The 15682-nt window shown below is 41.8% G+C and overlaps 1 protein-coding gene across 2 annotated transcripts in view; it reads right to left on the bottom strand.

Moving 5' to 3' along the window:
• The window catches only part of LOC138260125 (cholesterol 24-hydroxylase-like), a 279929-nt gene that overhangs the window by 75292 nt on the left and 188955 nt on the right, over nucleotides 1–15682 (bottom strand). For both annotated transcript variants that reach the window (XM_069208300.1, XM_069208301.1), the window contains exons 10-11: nucleotides 3212–3284; nucleotides 2166–2250 (exon numbers count right to left, since the gene is read on the bottom strand). In XM_069208300.1, coding sequence (XP_069064401.1) covers nucleotides 2166–2250; nucleotides 3212–3284 — 158 coding nt within the window. The remainder of the gene's footprint in view (nucleotides 1–2165; nucleotides 2251–3211; nucleotides 3285–15682) is intronic.

The following is a 15682-nucleotide window of genomic DNA, read 5'->3' as shown; positions in this document are numbered from 1 at the left end:
TTTATTTTTAAATTTGAAAAAAGGTGAAAATATTTTAATTAAAGTAACATTTATTTATAGTTTAAATATTAGGATAGACTGCAATTGTAATGAGGTTGATAGGACCCCATTTGCCAAACTCTAAATTAAGCCCCTTATTCTTAATGCCTGGCCAGAAATTTAGTAAAATGCATTTACTATCACTTCCCAGGAATTCCTCTCAAAGGGAATCAGAAACTCTAACTGCCAGAATGCATGGGTCATTTTGGGTAGCTTGGTGTGAAGGCATCTGTGCATGCCTGCGCTAGTTCTGTGAGACAATATTACTTTTACCAGGCTGTTCCTGTGAGAGAAGGTTTATGCAATGGTAGAGCCAGAGGCCTATCTCTGTGATGAATAGTAATGCCTTCTATCCCCAATGCCTGACATGGGCCCACTAGTACAGTCAGGTGGTGCGTGGGGTGCCTTTGTGTGCAATGACAGGCTGGTTGTTTATGGGATGGGGTGTAGTGGTATTTAGCCAGTCCCTGGACTTAGGTTGGAGGGTACTAAGACAGCCTCATAGGAGGATGGGCAAAGAGTGAATATGCATCCTGGAAGGGAAGGCAGGCACTGAGCCAGACCACATGGTTAGGGTCAGGGACTCTGCTATCGTTCTAGGGATGAGGGCAATGACTGTGCTAGCACCCAAAAAGAGGGAAAGGGGCAGAAACAATGCTAGTGCATTGAAATGTTTACTTTGTAATTAATTAGAAAACTATTTAAATGTATATATGTGACTATGGGAACAGGTAGAGGTTCATTTGAAATAGGAGGAATAACTTGTTAATACGAGGAGCCACAAGAAACTTTCAGCCTCATCACGAGGATGGAGGTCCTAGGACTGCCAGCCTTGCAGTGGTGGTCAGACTGCCATAGCTGTGGCGGTCTGACCGTCACATTACTAGTCAGGCAGGCAGACCACTGTCCCCACCAGGATCACAGATTCCGACAGGGTGACGGTGGTCTTGTTTGTAATCATCCAGGATGGCGCTGAACTCAGCGCTGCCCTGCTAATTACAACCTTATTCTCTGCCAGCTTTTTCTTGGCATTTTCCCCACCATGAAAAGGCTAGCAAAGAACAAGTGCAGGGGGCCACAAGAGGCCTGCCCAGCACCCTCAGAATGTGCACTGTCTGCTTTGCTACGAGATAGCACTCAGCTCCTTTAAGGTCTCCTTTAAGGGAGCTGAGTGCTATCTCGTAGCACTGTTCCCACAGGTCTGACCGTCTGGAAAGCTCTATTTCAAAGTTTCCGTCAGTCAGCCAGGTCAGGCCGGTAGAAACCTTGTAATAGATCGAGGGTGCCATGGGGCACCATGACGGTGGCGTTCTCGCTGCGAGTTTGGCAGTCCTGCATTGGGACCGGCAAACTCGTAATGAGCCCCTTTGTCTCTATACCCTTACAGTATGACTCAAGAATGCAACACAACTTTCACCTTGTGAGGTAAGTGCCCAGTACCCACTCAAGGGTCATGAAACACACAAAAAGATAAAATAATGAGATGACACTCCAGATTTCAAGGAAAACATTGTGAAGCTGTTATTTTATTGATCGCATAGTGTTACTAATTACACAAGATCTCCAAATTAAAATTTTCTCAGCTATCGTAATTTGGATTAGTTTTCCCTTCATTTGATGCCCCACTATCACCTTGCTTTGTGGCACCTGATACAAGTCACTTACTCATAGGTGAGTAAGATGCATTGACAAACCATATTTTGATGGTAGAAAATAATTCAGAACACATGTGGTGATTGTGTATGAGGAAAGGTCTAGCACAGAACCATTAAAGGCTTTATTTGTCTTTTTTTAAAGTAATGAATTCTCCTGTTCCATGACAAACACTCCGTAGTGACTTAAGCAACAGAACAAAGGGTTTCTTTAGTCAATACTATAGTCGGTGTGACTGAGTTAGTAGTTTTTGTCTGTTCCTTATGGCCTTCTGTACATAGTTGTTACATCTATGCCTTGTCAAAAAGACAAAGGGATTTGCATTCCATTCATCTAGACAGCACTGCAAGCAAATCACAACCAAGATTAGAGAGTGGGTCATGTGCTGTGCTTTTAGATTCTCTTTCATCCCCTAGCTGAACAGAGTATTCCTTCCAACGTCATATACTTTTGATTTTAGTGTTTTGCTGTACCTGTGATAAGTATTGCAGCTTGCCGAGATCACTGTAATCAACATTGACCTTTGACCCAATTACTTCATCAATTTCTGCTTGTAGTCTGATATAAAAGAAAATAGAAAATTAATTTATAGCTTTTTACAGAACCACTTTATATTCATTTAATTCAAACCACATTGTAACTAACTTTGCATAGTTTCCTATATCTAGTTGTGGACAATGCATTTTAAAAGTGTTAGAGACCTCCTGCAATAATCCTAGAAAGCAAGCAATAAACGCCACTACCATTGTGAGGCATCACACGTCTTTACATGAAAGGTCCTTATTTAGAATATTGCAGCCAGGATACTATGCTACAAAGGAAGTCCTGTCCGCCATATTTCAAGTGTATTATAGCCTATGACACATGTAATACAGCAGATGGAATATCTGCCACGTTTTCAAAGATTATTCCATGCGCTAAACTCTAAATAAGGCCCCAACTCTAGACAACACCTCATGTAAGACAAAGACAAAGGTAAAATCTTTGGTTGCCAGCCTTTTATAGTCCTGTCCTTGAAACCCAACTTTTACAAGTACTTTAGTCAGGGAACTACTAAATTCTTGCCCTGGAAGAAATCCAATGAAAACCAAGGACCTCTATAGAACACTGGCTGTGTCATGATCAAGGCTAAAATAAAATAGAGATAAAACGCTGTATGCATTGTAAAACACACCAACAATGTTGGAAGTTAAGGCAACACATTCCTAGCAACTCCAGCCGCTAAACATTAGACAAATAAAGAAATGGAAGTACCATAAGAACATTCACATTTTGTGGGTCATTACAAATCTGGCGGTCTACTGACCACCAGAATCGCAGTGGCATTTGCATCCAGACTCTAACCCAGATTTATGATGAACTAAAATGACACATTATGAAACTTGGCATCTATCAGATAGTGAAAATGACTGATTGCCTCTGTAAAATAAAGACAAGTTTTGACTTTTTCACAAATCAATTAACCATCCCATTAAGATAAAAGGCATGTAAATAAGCAATAAGCGTGTTCTATACTTACTTTTTCAAAATTTCTGGATGACGGGTCAATTCAAGTATTAGGAATGATAACTGGTTGGCTGTTGTCTCATGACCTAGAATATAAACCATAGAATTAAAAAAAGATAGTCCCACCTAGGCTCACAAAGTGCATTCCAAACAGGTAATGATTAGGCAAAATGTCAGGCTTGTTCATATGATGAATCTACAATCATATTTCCTAGTTATTCTCAAATTGTGGTAGGTTTAGTGATCCAAAACCTAGAACCTAGCGGATCTAAAGAGGAACATTTTACAGTGACATACATTATGCACTACCACTGCAAACCGAGCCAATTCAGAGAGAGAAACATATTTTATTGATTAAGTTCCCAGCTGAGAATAACAATATAAAACAGTTTGAGTACAAATGTGACATAATTCCATTACTACACCAGCATAAAATCTTTAAAACAGTTTAAAAAAGGCTTCTAAAACATCTAAAACATTGTAACATACATATTCATTCGTAGGTGACAATATTAAATTAATCAGTTATTGTTATACTAAATTAAAGATACGAAGCAAATAAATATCTAAAACTGCAGGGCAAGTGTAAAGTACATTTCATAAATCTTGAATGCCACTGAGACACAGTTCACACAAGCTTGTCTCATATATAGAATTAGACAAGTAACGCCGCTGAGCCTGAGTGATAGTGTTTCCCACATACATCAATGATCTAAATCAAGGGATAAATATTTCAGAGGTTGCTTATCATCTCTAATACCTGGCAATGATTTGTATAGCTTAAATTTCATGCAGTCACTAATGTCTCAAGAATGGCTTAATCTTGGAATAGAATTCTTTAGGAAAAGTTTAATTTCTGAAAGGGTATATGAATGCAAGTCTTCTATCTTGCATTCCAATTTTTCTGAAACTTATTTAAGGTTTTCAATAAAAATGTAACCTTTTTGAGTGTTATGAGAGATTCCTGCATCAGTGTATCTCTGAGAGTGCCGTTTGCTGCATGCAGCCCACCAGACTATATTTGTCATTGCAGAGGCACAAGAACTTGTGAGTGTAGATTCTAGCCGCAGTGTCTGGACAGGCACTGCTGGACTTATGTAGCTAATTTATAGAGAATCTTCTCTTCATCTTGACTGAAAAATGACCATTCACTAATAGGTGCATACTCAAGAGCATATGTAAGAGTCGGAGGGATTTTTGCTCTATGTATTTGTAATAAAGATTTAAAATACCTGCTTCCAGAAGATTTTTTTTTAAAAATTGAAAACACCATCAAATCCTAAACCTTATTCCCTAAGTGAAAGAAGTGTAGTTTTATGTCTAGACTCCGAGAGAACAGTTTACCTAGATATCTGTAAGGTTTTACCATCTCTAGTGAGTTCCCCCTTAAATTCCAACAAAGGGGGTGGCAGTGTTTTCTTACTCTGAAAGTCATTGCCTTAGTTTTAGAGACGTCAATTTTTAAAAAGTGTTTCTCTGCATATACTTTCAGAGCATTGAAATTATGTTGTAGGCCTACTGGAGTAGGATAAAATTAATCCGTATCATCTGTATTCACTAAAACACATAAATCAAAGGATGCAACACATGGTGGAACGTTCTTGTTATTTACAAATTGGACGGGATGATTATAAAAATATATAGAGAAAAAGGGCTGTCAAAAAACATCCCTGGTTTAAGCAGTTCTTTGGGGCTGGGTCCTTCTTGCCCCCATCAAAACTCAACACCATGTAGAAGAATGAAGTGCAATTAGCAGTATTGCTAAGTTTGTAGAGATACCCAGAGTAAGTAATTTCCTCCATAAAATTGTCCTGTCCACTTTATCAAATGGCATTGAGAAGTCAATAAATAGGCTATAGAGGAGTTCCAATTTCATTACAACATATGGGTCTCTTAAGCTTTTAACAACTGCCATTTTTCCACCAGAGAGTGTTTGGGTCTATACAGGGGTCTATGCAGACAGAAAACACACAAATATGCATGTTTCATGACAATAACACTACTGGGCTTTAGCCAGAAAGAGTGACTGCAGTGGTATCTCTTCCCTGCTACTGTTCGTGGTTAAGCTAATACAGCATGAACTTATAGATATTTCTTCTAAGATTTGTGCCAACACATACAACCAGATAACATTTCAGGTTGCAGTTTCCCTTGAAATGCATCAACTTCATTACTATTATTATTATATATTACTATTTCACATTTCTATAAACAACAATGATGGCAATAATAATAATAATAACCCTGTTTATTAGACCAATGCAACCCAAATAAACATACATAAAATCATCTGTAATAATACATTTCAAATACTGAGCTAATGAGATTGCCTCCCGAGCATCGTACAAAGCAAATAAAAAGTCCACTGCAGGTTTAACAGCACGAATAGTATTGGCTTTAAACAAATTTAACATATATATTGTAGTTGAGATAGTTTGGGGCAAAAAAAGCAAAACATGAGTTACTGACCTATTTTATTACATTCGGATTCTTATGCTCTCTCCCCATTTTCTTTAGCCAAAGACTTAATGGGAAACACTGGTACACCTATTTGAATGCTAAGCGACATATGCCTAAGCCTAGGTTCTGCAGTAGAGACATGATTTTTTAATCCTTACCCTCATCTCTAATGATCTTTTTGAAGATGCATAATCCACATCAAGCAAACAAGACGTGAAAAAATGCATTCTTTAATTAGAATTAACTCATACACAAGTTTCTTCTAAAGGCATCACTACTGATTTTGGATTTATTATAGGAAATAATTGCAGTATTTTTTTCCAATATACACTGGCCCACCGAAAAGCACCTCTTCAAAGTTCCAAAGAACAGACCTTCTTCATTGACTTTATACCACCTCTAGCCAAGTTGATAACAAGCAGATTGTCTTGTGTGCAAGCTGTAACTTTAGTTTATCACAGCTGTAACTCAACATTTAAAGCTTGAACTATTGCATGTTAATGGAGCCCAGATACCCTGTTTTATCTATCTATCTAATCTTACATACTTCTGAGATGGATCAAATGCAGATATAGGATGTTCATACAGCATGCAGGAGCAATTTTTGCCGTGTATGCCCTTAAAAATGAGGTCACTGAGTATCCTTAGAAATATAGATCAAAACTTAACTAGCCTCTTAAATTCATCAACTCTGTACTCAAAACTGCTTCCCTTTGCAACCTCTGTGTAAGTGATCTAGTAAAAGTGACTACCAAATAATTTGGTTTCCATTTTCTCATGCCTAGGTACAATGTCTTTTGAGTGTCCTAAAATGATAATGTGAGGTTTATATTTGTTGATTTTAGCAGGACAGTACTGTAATAATATATCAAACTGGCTCTCTAGACCTGTATTAGTTCTATCCAGGACCCAAGGCCATTGGCATACAATAACACTGTCATTGGTTTAGACGAAGTTTTGTAGGACATCTACATTCATTAATTGAAGTGTTGTGGCGGTCAAGTACAAATAATGATAAAACAGTAGAGCCAGCACAGATCTCAGTTTGATACTGTTCTCGACAGTGATTATCAGTAACATATTTTCTAAATTATTTAACTGGACGAGAGTCCATGTTGAATCATGAAGGTGCCTTAACAAAAAAAAAAGATGGGGAGAAATCCCAAGTCCCTTTATTTTGCATCATAAACAGTTTCAATCTACCTTATCAAATGCTGACCAGAAGTCCACAAAACATGAATAGTTTCCTCTTTCCAGTGAGGGTGGGCGTATGGGCATAGTACCATAATGCAAATCCATTATATTGGGCACTAGTGCCAGGTCTTAATCTTGTTCCCAGAGGAACAGATCACTGTCATCTACCTACTCTTCCAAAAAAAGATTCATTTGAAAAACATCTTTCCCCGTTCTCTAGGACAGAAATCAATTTATAGGAAGCAGAGTCAGCTCTATATTCTTGTCTAGAGAGAGCTTTTATTGTAATACCTTTGTAAGACGCTGGAAGGAGTCCTGTTCTTGTCACAAATTTAAATAAAGGGAAGTATAACTTTTCCTGCCAGACCTGTTAACTACAGAATTTGGTATTTCAGGAGGCCATGGAGCGCAACTGTTTTTCAATTAAACAAATGTTTGAGCAATTTGTCCTCTGAAACAAAATGTTGTAGGTTTACATCTATGTCAATGTTAATTACAGCCTAAAATATATGAACACTTGAGATTCTTGGCAGAAAGGGTGACCTGCAAATGCATGCTTCAGATTTGATTATCACTCAAGATGCTTTGTTCAACTATATACTGTGTTTCTTGAAAGCTTCGGGGGCCTGTGAACTTGCTGTAATTAACATTGACATAGATGTAAACCTACAACATTTTGTTGAATCGCTAATTACCACCAAGTTGAACTTGGTGGTAACCATGTGCCAAATTTAAAAATGCATTTCAAATGCATTTTTAAATTGTACATGTAAAGCACACATGTCCTTTTGGCATGTGTGCACCTTACATGGTGTTTTTTTTTTTTTTTTTTTGGGGTGCAGCGTGGGGGCCTTAGGCCCCCAGCACCCTGGGGTTTTGCATTTCCAAAATTGCGATTTCTGGTTCAGAAATCGCAATTTTGGAAATGCAAAAAATTTGCAGATATGGGCCAACAGGCCCATAGGTGCGAATGGGGCCGGTATTGCAATTTGCGAATCGGTAATAGCATTTGCGATTTTTAAGAAATCGCTATTACCGATTTGCAAATGTGATACATGGCACTTTGTGAGTCGGAAATAGCGGCTTCTTAAAAATCGCTATTTCCGATTCGCAAATGGCCTTGATGATACATCTGGCCCTAAGTGATTTAAAAGGCTCTGAGATTGGATGATGCATACAGGAATTCAGTAACTTCTCGGAAGAGGCTCCTTTAATGCTGAGTGTTATGGTTCTCTTGCAGAAAATGTTACGAGCAGTCTTGGAATCCTTGTCAGTAGCTGAAAAGTAGTAGAGACTAATTTAATGCAACAAATTGCGGGTCTTGTCATTTATGAAATCATTATGGTCTGTGCCAATGACAAATAACCACTAAAGGTGGTAACAAAGGTCCTGGTTTATAGTTTGCCAGATGGGTTACTCTGTCAAAAATATGAATAAAATCCTATCCATATTAATACAAGTACCATAAGAGATGAAGCACTTGTAATAAGGTTGACTAATTAAAAGGCGCAAAGCTCATAGAGGAGATGAAGTCCAGTTTGGGAATAGAGAATGAAAATCACTAGTGTTAGTTCTGTTGGAAGCTTCTACTGAAAACAAAATGCAACTGTTTCACATCTCTGTATGCTCTGTAGGATTAGAGATTTTGGGGGTGATTCTCAGCCTGGCGGGCGGCGGAGGTCGCCCGCCAGCCAGAGTTCCCCCCTCCAGAATACCGCACCGCGGTCATTAGACCGCTGCGGGTATTCTGGGTTTTACACTGGGCTGGCGGGCGACCGCCAGCCCAGTGTAAAACAACCATTCCCCCGAATGGAGCCGGCGGAGTGGGAAGGTGCGATGGGTGCAGTGGCACCAGCAATGCAGACAGTGAAATTCATTGTGGGGCCCTCTTACGGGGGCCCCTGCAGTGCCCATGCCATTGGCATGGGCACTGCAGGGGCCCCCAGGGGCCCCACGACACCCCATACCGCCATCCTGTTCCTGGCGGGCGAACCGCCAGGAACAGGATGGCGGTGCCGCCATGGAGGATTCAGAAGGGTAGCGGAAAACCGGCGGGAGACCGCCGGTTTTCCACTTCTGACCGCGGCCGAACCGCCGCGGTCAGAATGCCCTGCGGGGCACCGCCAGCCTGTTGGCGGTGCCCCCGTCATTTTAGCCCTGGCGGTCGACGACCGCCAGGGTTAGAATGACCCCTTTGATGTCTTTGCTCAGATTTAGAATACTTTTTGTTAATGAAAGCTCAAACTGACCCAGTTAATAAGAGTCCGGATTCAATTTGATCTTTAAGATCTATGCTTCCCAAGTGAGTTACCTGGGACGCTCCTGGATCATTACAGCATTTGTCTAAAGTTGGTGGAGGAGTCTGTCTTACCATAACATTGCTATTCAAGGAAATAGGTTTTGTTTAACCAGAGAACTATCAGTATAAAATCTAAATGGACTGCCTCCTTCTGTGCATCTTGCCATTTGCACATCTGTGATACTCTGCCTTGCTAAATAAAGCTTTATTACAGTTAGTAACAGGAAAGGGGGAAGAGAAGATATTTGCAAACAGCGTGTGGCAGGAGGTGATGATCTAAGAAACTAGCCTTCCAGCTCTCACCGCTCCTCACTTAATCAGCATCCAACAGTCCTTTGCACAGCAGGAGCAAAAACAAAGCTAATTGATAGCACTGAAAAAGGTGCAGAATGCAACAACAGTGTAGAGCAATTTGCGTTGTTGAGCAAAGCTTTATTGCTGATATCAGAAGAGGGCAGTGCCACGCATCAAAAAATAGTGTGGGCGGGAGGAGATTACCAAGCAAACAAGTCTCCTAGCAGTCGCCGCTCCTCCCTTGAGCAGTCTATGTTTAGCATGATCAAATATTAACTGATAGCATTGGTCCTGAACTAAGTGCTTACTGCTACAATAGTGTATTTAGTTTAAAAAACAAATTTAATTGGCAAAGTAATTTAGCACTTTTACCATTATGCTGAAAATTGTTGCAGTGGTGTTAGCATTAAAGTCAGCCATTCTTTGTGTAGTTAATAATTAGCTGTATAAATTGGACAAACAAAAGGCTGCTATAGACAACTGTTAAATGTTTGTGGAGGTGAATGGTATCATTTTGTGATTGTTATGATGCAGTGGAGGAGATGTAATAATTGCAAATCAGAGCAAAAACTATATTGTAACAAAACATTAGGGAGGGTGAGGAATAATCTAAAATGGTTCCAGAAGCAATGCATGAAGTTTTCAATGTTGAGGAAGATAGAAAAGATACTTCAATATGAATACATGGACATTGCTTACTTCACATGTTAAGAATAATGCAAACAGGGGCACTAGAAAGCCAGACTGCAAGATGGCCACCATTGTGTGTGGCTCCGCTGGCCCAGGGCATTATGTGTTCATTTCTATACTATCAGGCTGCCATCTGGCCTGTGTGCTGCAGGACCTGTCCATTTCAAAGACAATGTTCCAGTGAGCTACGTTGGGGCCTGAGCAGCCAGCATTGACAGACATGCAGCGACTGGCCACTGACCCAGAGACACAGGCCAGATAAGAACTGGGAGACTGGACATCGCTGCACGCAAGAGGAGCGAGGAATTGGACCTCCTAACTGCTGCGGCAGCACGCACCCGAGAGGCTGTGGTTCAGGTAAAAAGCGGCTAGCCTACAGTGCCTCACCACGTTTTCTCATGCCTCGGCTGGTGGCAGAAGCACACTCAGGTTTGCAGCCTGGGCATGAGCGGCTGCGACCTGCCTGCAGTCCTGCAGAGGCTCCTTCACAAGATGTGCTTCCCAGCATCCAGAAGCTAAGGGCCTATGATCCCAGGAGGAGCGAGGGAGACTGTGGCAGCACTTTAGACTGGCTGGAGGCAGGGGTGCTCGCCTACTGCACCGGCCTGTCTGCTACCGTGCTGGTGTGTGCTTCTAGTAACACACAATGGGCAATACCCTGGAGATGCCTAAGCACTAGAACTCCTGCATTCTGCTCCCGTGTGGTATCTGGTTGTGTTCACATGTGGCTCGCTGTCTGTGAAACTGGCCCCCCTACATGGGAACTTATTTGTTCTTTGACTTTGGTGTTTTGGGGATTGGGAATGCTCTTCAACAGGATGGAGTTGTTGTGGTAGGGAGGATTACTTAGACTTTTGTTTTAGAGCAGTTCCCATGACAATATGCATATTGCATTCCTCAGCCATTGTACATATGCACCATGCTTTGATCTTCAGATGACAGCCCCTTGGGGCAATGCCCCTTGTTAGCCTGAACCCCCAAATGTAGCATTCAGTGAACAGCTATGAGAAATGTTACTTTCATGTCGTGGAAAGTATGCAGTGTGAATGATCCCAAAAGGGTCAGACAAACATTTGTCTACCTCCAGAGAGACAATGTTGACATAGCAGTATTACAGGAGCCTCACGTAACTGAGAACACAATATCATGACTACTTAGAAGCATATGTCTCCACTTACTCAGCTTATGCTTGAGGAGTGGCTTTCCTCTTTTTGAGTGGACTACAGTGGCAGATTCTTAGGTCAATCTGCGGCATGAAGGGCTTATACATACCCCTGCATGACATACTCTTAGGAATTAACCTCACCACTGCCTGTGTATATTGCCCTAATGTTGACCCCAGATTTCTTTGCCCTAGTTTGGGACAAAAAAAAGGCGTTAGACCACTCAACAGTGATCTGGAGGGGATAGCACCTGGTGACTGAAGGCACATGCGTGACTATCTCCTAAGGCCTGTGGTGCAAAATAGACTACTGGCTGGTCACTAGAGACATTTGCTTGTGCACTGAAAGCGCTGAGCACTACGCCTGCACACTATCGGATCATGTGCCAGTTGCCGAACACTTCCCTTGGTTGGCACACTGGTCTGCACATTCACATGGTGTAGGGAAATGTGTGTTTTGACCACTGACTTTGTGTTACACCACTTTGCACCTGGTTTAGCTGTCCAGTGTTCACCAGTTACAGACTCCATTTTGTATTCAGTTTAGCCTTAGCTTCATTCTGCCTATTGACTTTATCCTAGCATTAGACACTGCCATGTTAAAAGCTGCAAATGATTTTCCACGTTGTACACTGTGTATTCTGTCTTGTTTTCATTCACCAAGGGCTTTGGCTGATAAGAATGTACTCAGACGGCAGGGCATAGCCTTGCTTTGACTTGACGTCTTGGGATTGTGGCCACGTTTCAACATGTTATTTTCAAAGCTGGACTAAAGTAAACAGCATTTTTTTATATAATAAACTTCTGCAGGGAGAGCGAAGTCTGGAAATTTCCTCTCTTGTTTGTTTAAAGTATAAGAGGCCGAGACCAGATGGACCAGGGACAGAGCAGGTCTCAGGTGCATTCAGGACGCTGAAGTGTGTCATCCTTCCTGTGAGGATAATTGATCTCTCTCTCCTCGATCGATTCTGGGATCTGGTGATCTGATGCCGATAGGAGGGAGAGGAAGGAGTTGGCCCTTGCCTCATGGTAATGCATTCCTTTTAATTCATTATTTGCTTCGCATTATAATATAGATACATATTTTGCTGTGTATATTGCAGTGGAGAATCATTCATGTATGTTTTTCATTTTATTGCTGTGACCATTCTTAAACGTGTACTTTCAACATGCTAATCTCCTTTTAGGACCTTGTGTAGTGAAATAATAAATGTCTTCTTTGGACTAAGAAGCGCTTTCCAGTGCATGAGTATTTCAGCTCAGCCATTAGTGAAAAGCAAAACACAGAGAGATAACTTCCAAATGCACTCAGGAATCCTCTCTTTAAAGAAGAAGGGGGTTACCATTGCTAGATTCTACCAGCAGAGCCTAGGCTCGGTGACCGCTCTGGACTACTCTGGGAGGCCTTCAAGGCCTATATCCAGGACTTATGCATGTCAAAGCAGTCAGGAGTTCTCCAAGACTTTCGCAGGCAGCTGCAGGCACTGAACAGCGAACTTTGTAACTTGAACATTTCTATTTCGACTTGCCAGACATGCAAAACCTGGTGCAATTTTGTGACAAACTTTTGGAGTACAAAGAATGAGCTGAAAACTAATCCTGCTTCTCGCATAAGGAGGCCATCGCTTGTTGCTATGTTGAAGGCAACACAGCGAGCAAGACCCAGGCAGCCCTACTTAAGAAAAAGTAGAGCAACTTCTACTTCACTGAGCTACTAAACCTCACCAGGAAACCATGTCCTTTCTGTGCCTATATCCTTCATAAAATGCTTCAGTTCTATACTACTTCTGATGCCTCTACTGGCCTCATGCCTTGGTGCCCAGACAGGTTCACTGAATACTTTGATTCTATTCAACTATTCTGCTTAGACAGTGGCCACAGACAATTTCTAGATGCCCCATTTACTACTGATGATATACTTCAATCAGCAGCATGCTAGGAGACAAGGTCCCCAGGCTGGATGAACTACCAGCTCAATTTTACAAGGAATAATGGGAGATATTAGCCCCACATTTACTAGCAGTATATGAGAAGGCCAAGGTGACTGGCCATCTTGCCCCGTCAATCTGAGAGGCACTAATAGTAACAATTTACAAATCCAAGAAACAGTCTAAGCTTTGTGACTCCTACAGGCCACTTTCCATGATAAACATAGATAATTAAATCCTGCCATACATTCTTGTGACTACAATACTGGATCAGTCAGGCTTTGTCCCAGGGTGTTCCAAAGTACACAATCTCTGCACTCTCTTTGCCTTGTTTCAACCTTCACATCTGCAACTTTAATCTGCAGTGGTCTTCCTAGGTGCTACAAAGGCCTTTGGTTCCCCTGAATGGCCATTCCTTTTTGCCCTATTGAATGCATTAGATTCAGCCCAAACTTCCTTCAATAGATCAGGCTCCTGTACGCATCTCCTAGTGTTAAGCTTCAGACAAATGGTATAGTATTTGACCCAATAATGATCAACAGAGGCACTCGACAGGGATATGCGCTGTCTCCAGTTTTATATGCAATTGCCCTGGAGTCTCTTTCTGCACGTTTGAGGCACCATTATTCTGACTGAGGCCTGAACTACATGACCCAAGTTTTGTTTCTCAATGTATGGAGACGATGTCACCGTTGATGTGATGGACCCTACCCAGAACTTGCTGCCTAAGCTACGCAAATGTACATTTTTCAATGCCCTCTCTGTAATTACTTTAATTATGGAATTATTTATTTTTCCCTGTCCGACAACATGGCAAGATTTCCCATGAAGTACCCCCTGAAATGGACAGACGAAGTGATTAGATACCTAGGGATTAGGATTACCAGAGATGTGTCTGAGTTTTCATAGGAGAATTACAGGAGGGCTTTGGGATGGCTAGAAAGGCAAATTCCTGGTCGAGAGAATAGTCTTTGTCAAAATGAAGATACTGCCCAAGATTGTCTTTAGTTTACCAATTTCCCCATGCTGCTTGCTACAGCCTCTTTCAATCAAGTCTGCTCCCTCTTTACCCAAATAGCTGCGGCTAGCCTGGGAGGTTTTGATCCTGCCCTTTTAACAGGGAGGGATGATTGTCAATGATGTAGAACTGTTTTATTACTGTGGACAATCCCCAAATGCCTATCACTGGTTCCACCCCATACTGCACCTACCCTACATTGCTATAGAAGTGGACAATGCCCGTCTGTGCCCATTCTCATTGACGATTTGCAATATGCCAACCCTCCCAAGAGACATGATCAATACCATTAGATGCAAATTATGGGTTTGGAGTCAACTACACCACACATCTCGACTGGACCACCTCTACTCTGGTGCTGCTCACTTATAATCCAGTGCTAGCCCCGGTGAAGGAAAAGCAGGCACAGCAGCAACTGAAAACCCTTGGACTGCAGAGAATGGGAGGCCTGTTACCCAGAGGGCATGTTCCTTGTGCAACAAGAAATGCAGGTGCACAAGAACTGTACACCGCTGAATATGTTCCTTTATCACAGGCTGCAAAGTACCTACAAGGCATTGCATTGGTCCTTTCCATGGGAGCCGGACAAGCTTAATGCTCCTGACTGTGTTCTTGAGTACCTTCCCCTAGTAGGTTGATCACAAGACTATACACCACAATGCAAGAGAAAGCCCCTACAGTCAAGCCTAAGGCATTGGAGAGATGGCAGGCTGACCTTGGTTAGGGGGTTAACTGAAGAGAAATGGAGATACTGCTGCTCTCACCGAACTACAGACGGGGCCTCATACACATAATATTAATCCACTGCGTAGATCATATTGCTTTTGGCCTACTCAAGATGGGCCTCTGACCTGATGCCTGCGATGTGGCTAAAAGAGGGCTGACTTTCTACATCTATCCTGGGACTTCAGAAAAATAGCTAACTTTAGGCCGTAGGTCTTCACTTGCATTGAAGAAGTAGCTGGGCACCCGGTGCCAAGAACGCAGGCTGGTGGCATTGCTGTGACATGTTAAAGATATTCCAATTGGTACCCACAGGCTGCTGCTAGCCAAAAGAAAGGTGGTGATGCACTAGGGACACTGCACTAGCCCATACTGGAAGACTGACTGACTGATGTGACTTTCTGCCAGGAAATACTGGAAGACTATTGAGAGCTAATAGCAGCTAAGTCTCACCTGAAGGACTTCTGGAGCCCCTTTTAGCACCTACCTGGCTCTACATATTTAACAAAAGATCTGACAAAGAGAAACTACATATACACTAACTGGAGGAAGGGTGGGGAGGTCTTTGCTATGGGCTACGCAGACTGCACACTGAATGCGTCGAATATTTCTAGAGTCACAGCGAGACTTGTCTATGCAACTTGAAAACTGTGCAAACGACACACTATATGCTATTTCAATGTAAAATGATCCTGCTAAGCATGGTAACTTTATGG

Source organism: Pleurodeles waltl, chromosome 9 (assembly GCF_031143425.1).
Source record: "Pleurodeles waltl isolate 20211129_DDA chromosome 9, aPleWal1.hap1.20221129, whole genome shotgun sequence".
Classification (NCBI taxonomy): domain Eukaryota; kingdom Metazoa; phylum Chordata; class Amphibia; order Caudata; family Salamandridae; genus Pleurodeles; species Pleurodeles waltl.
This window is presented reverse-complemented; position numbering and strand designations above follow the sequence as displayed.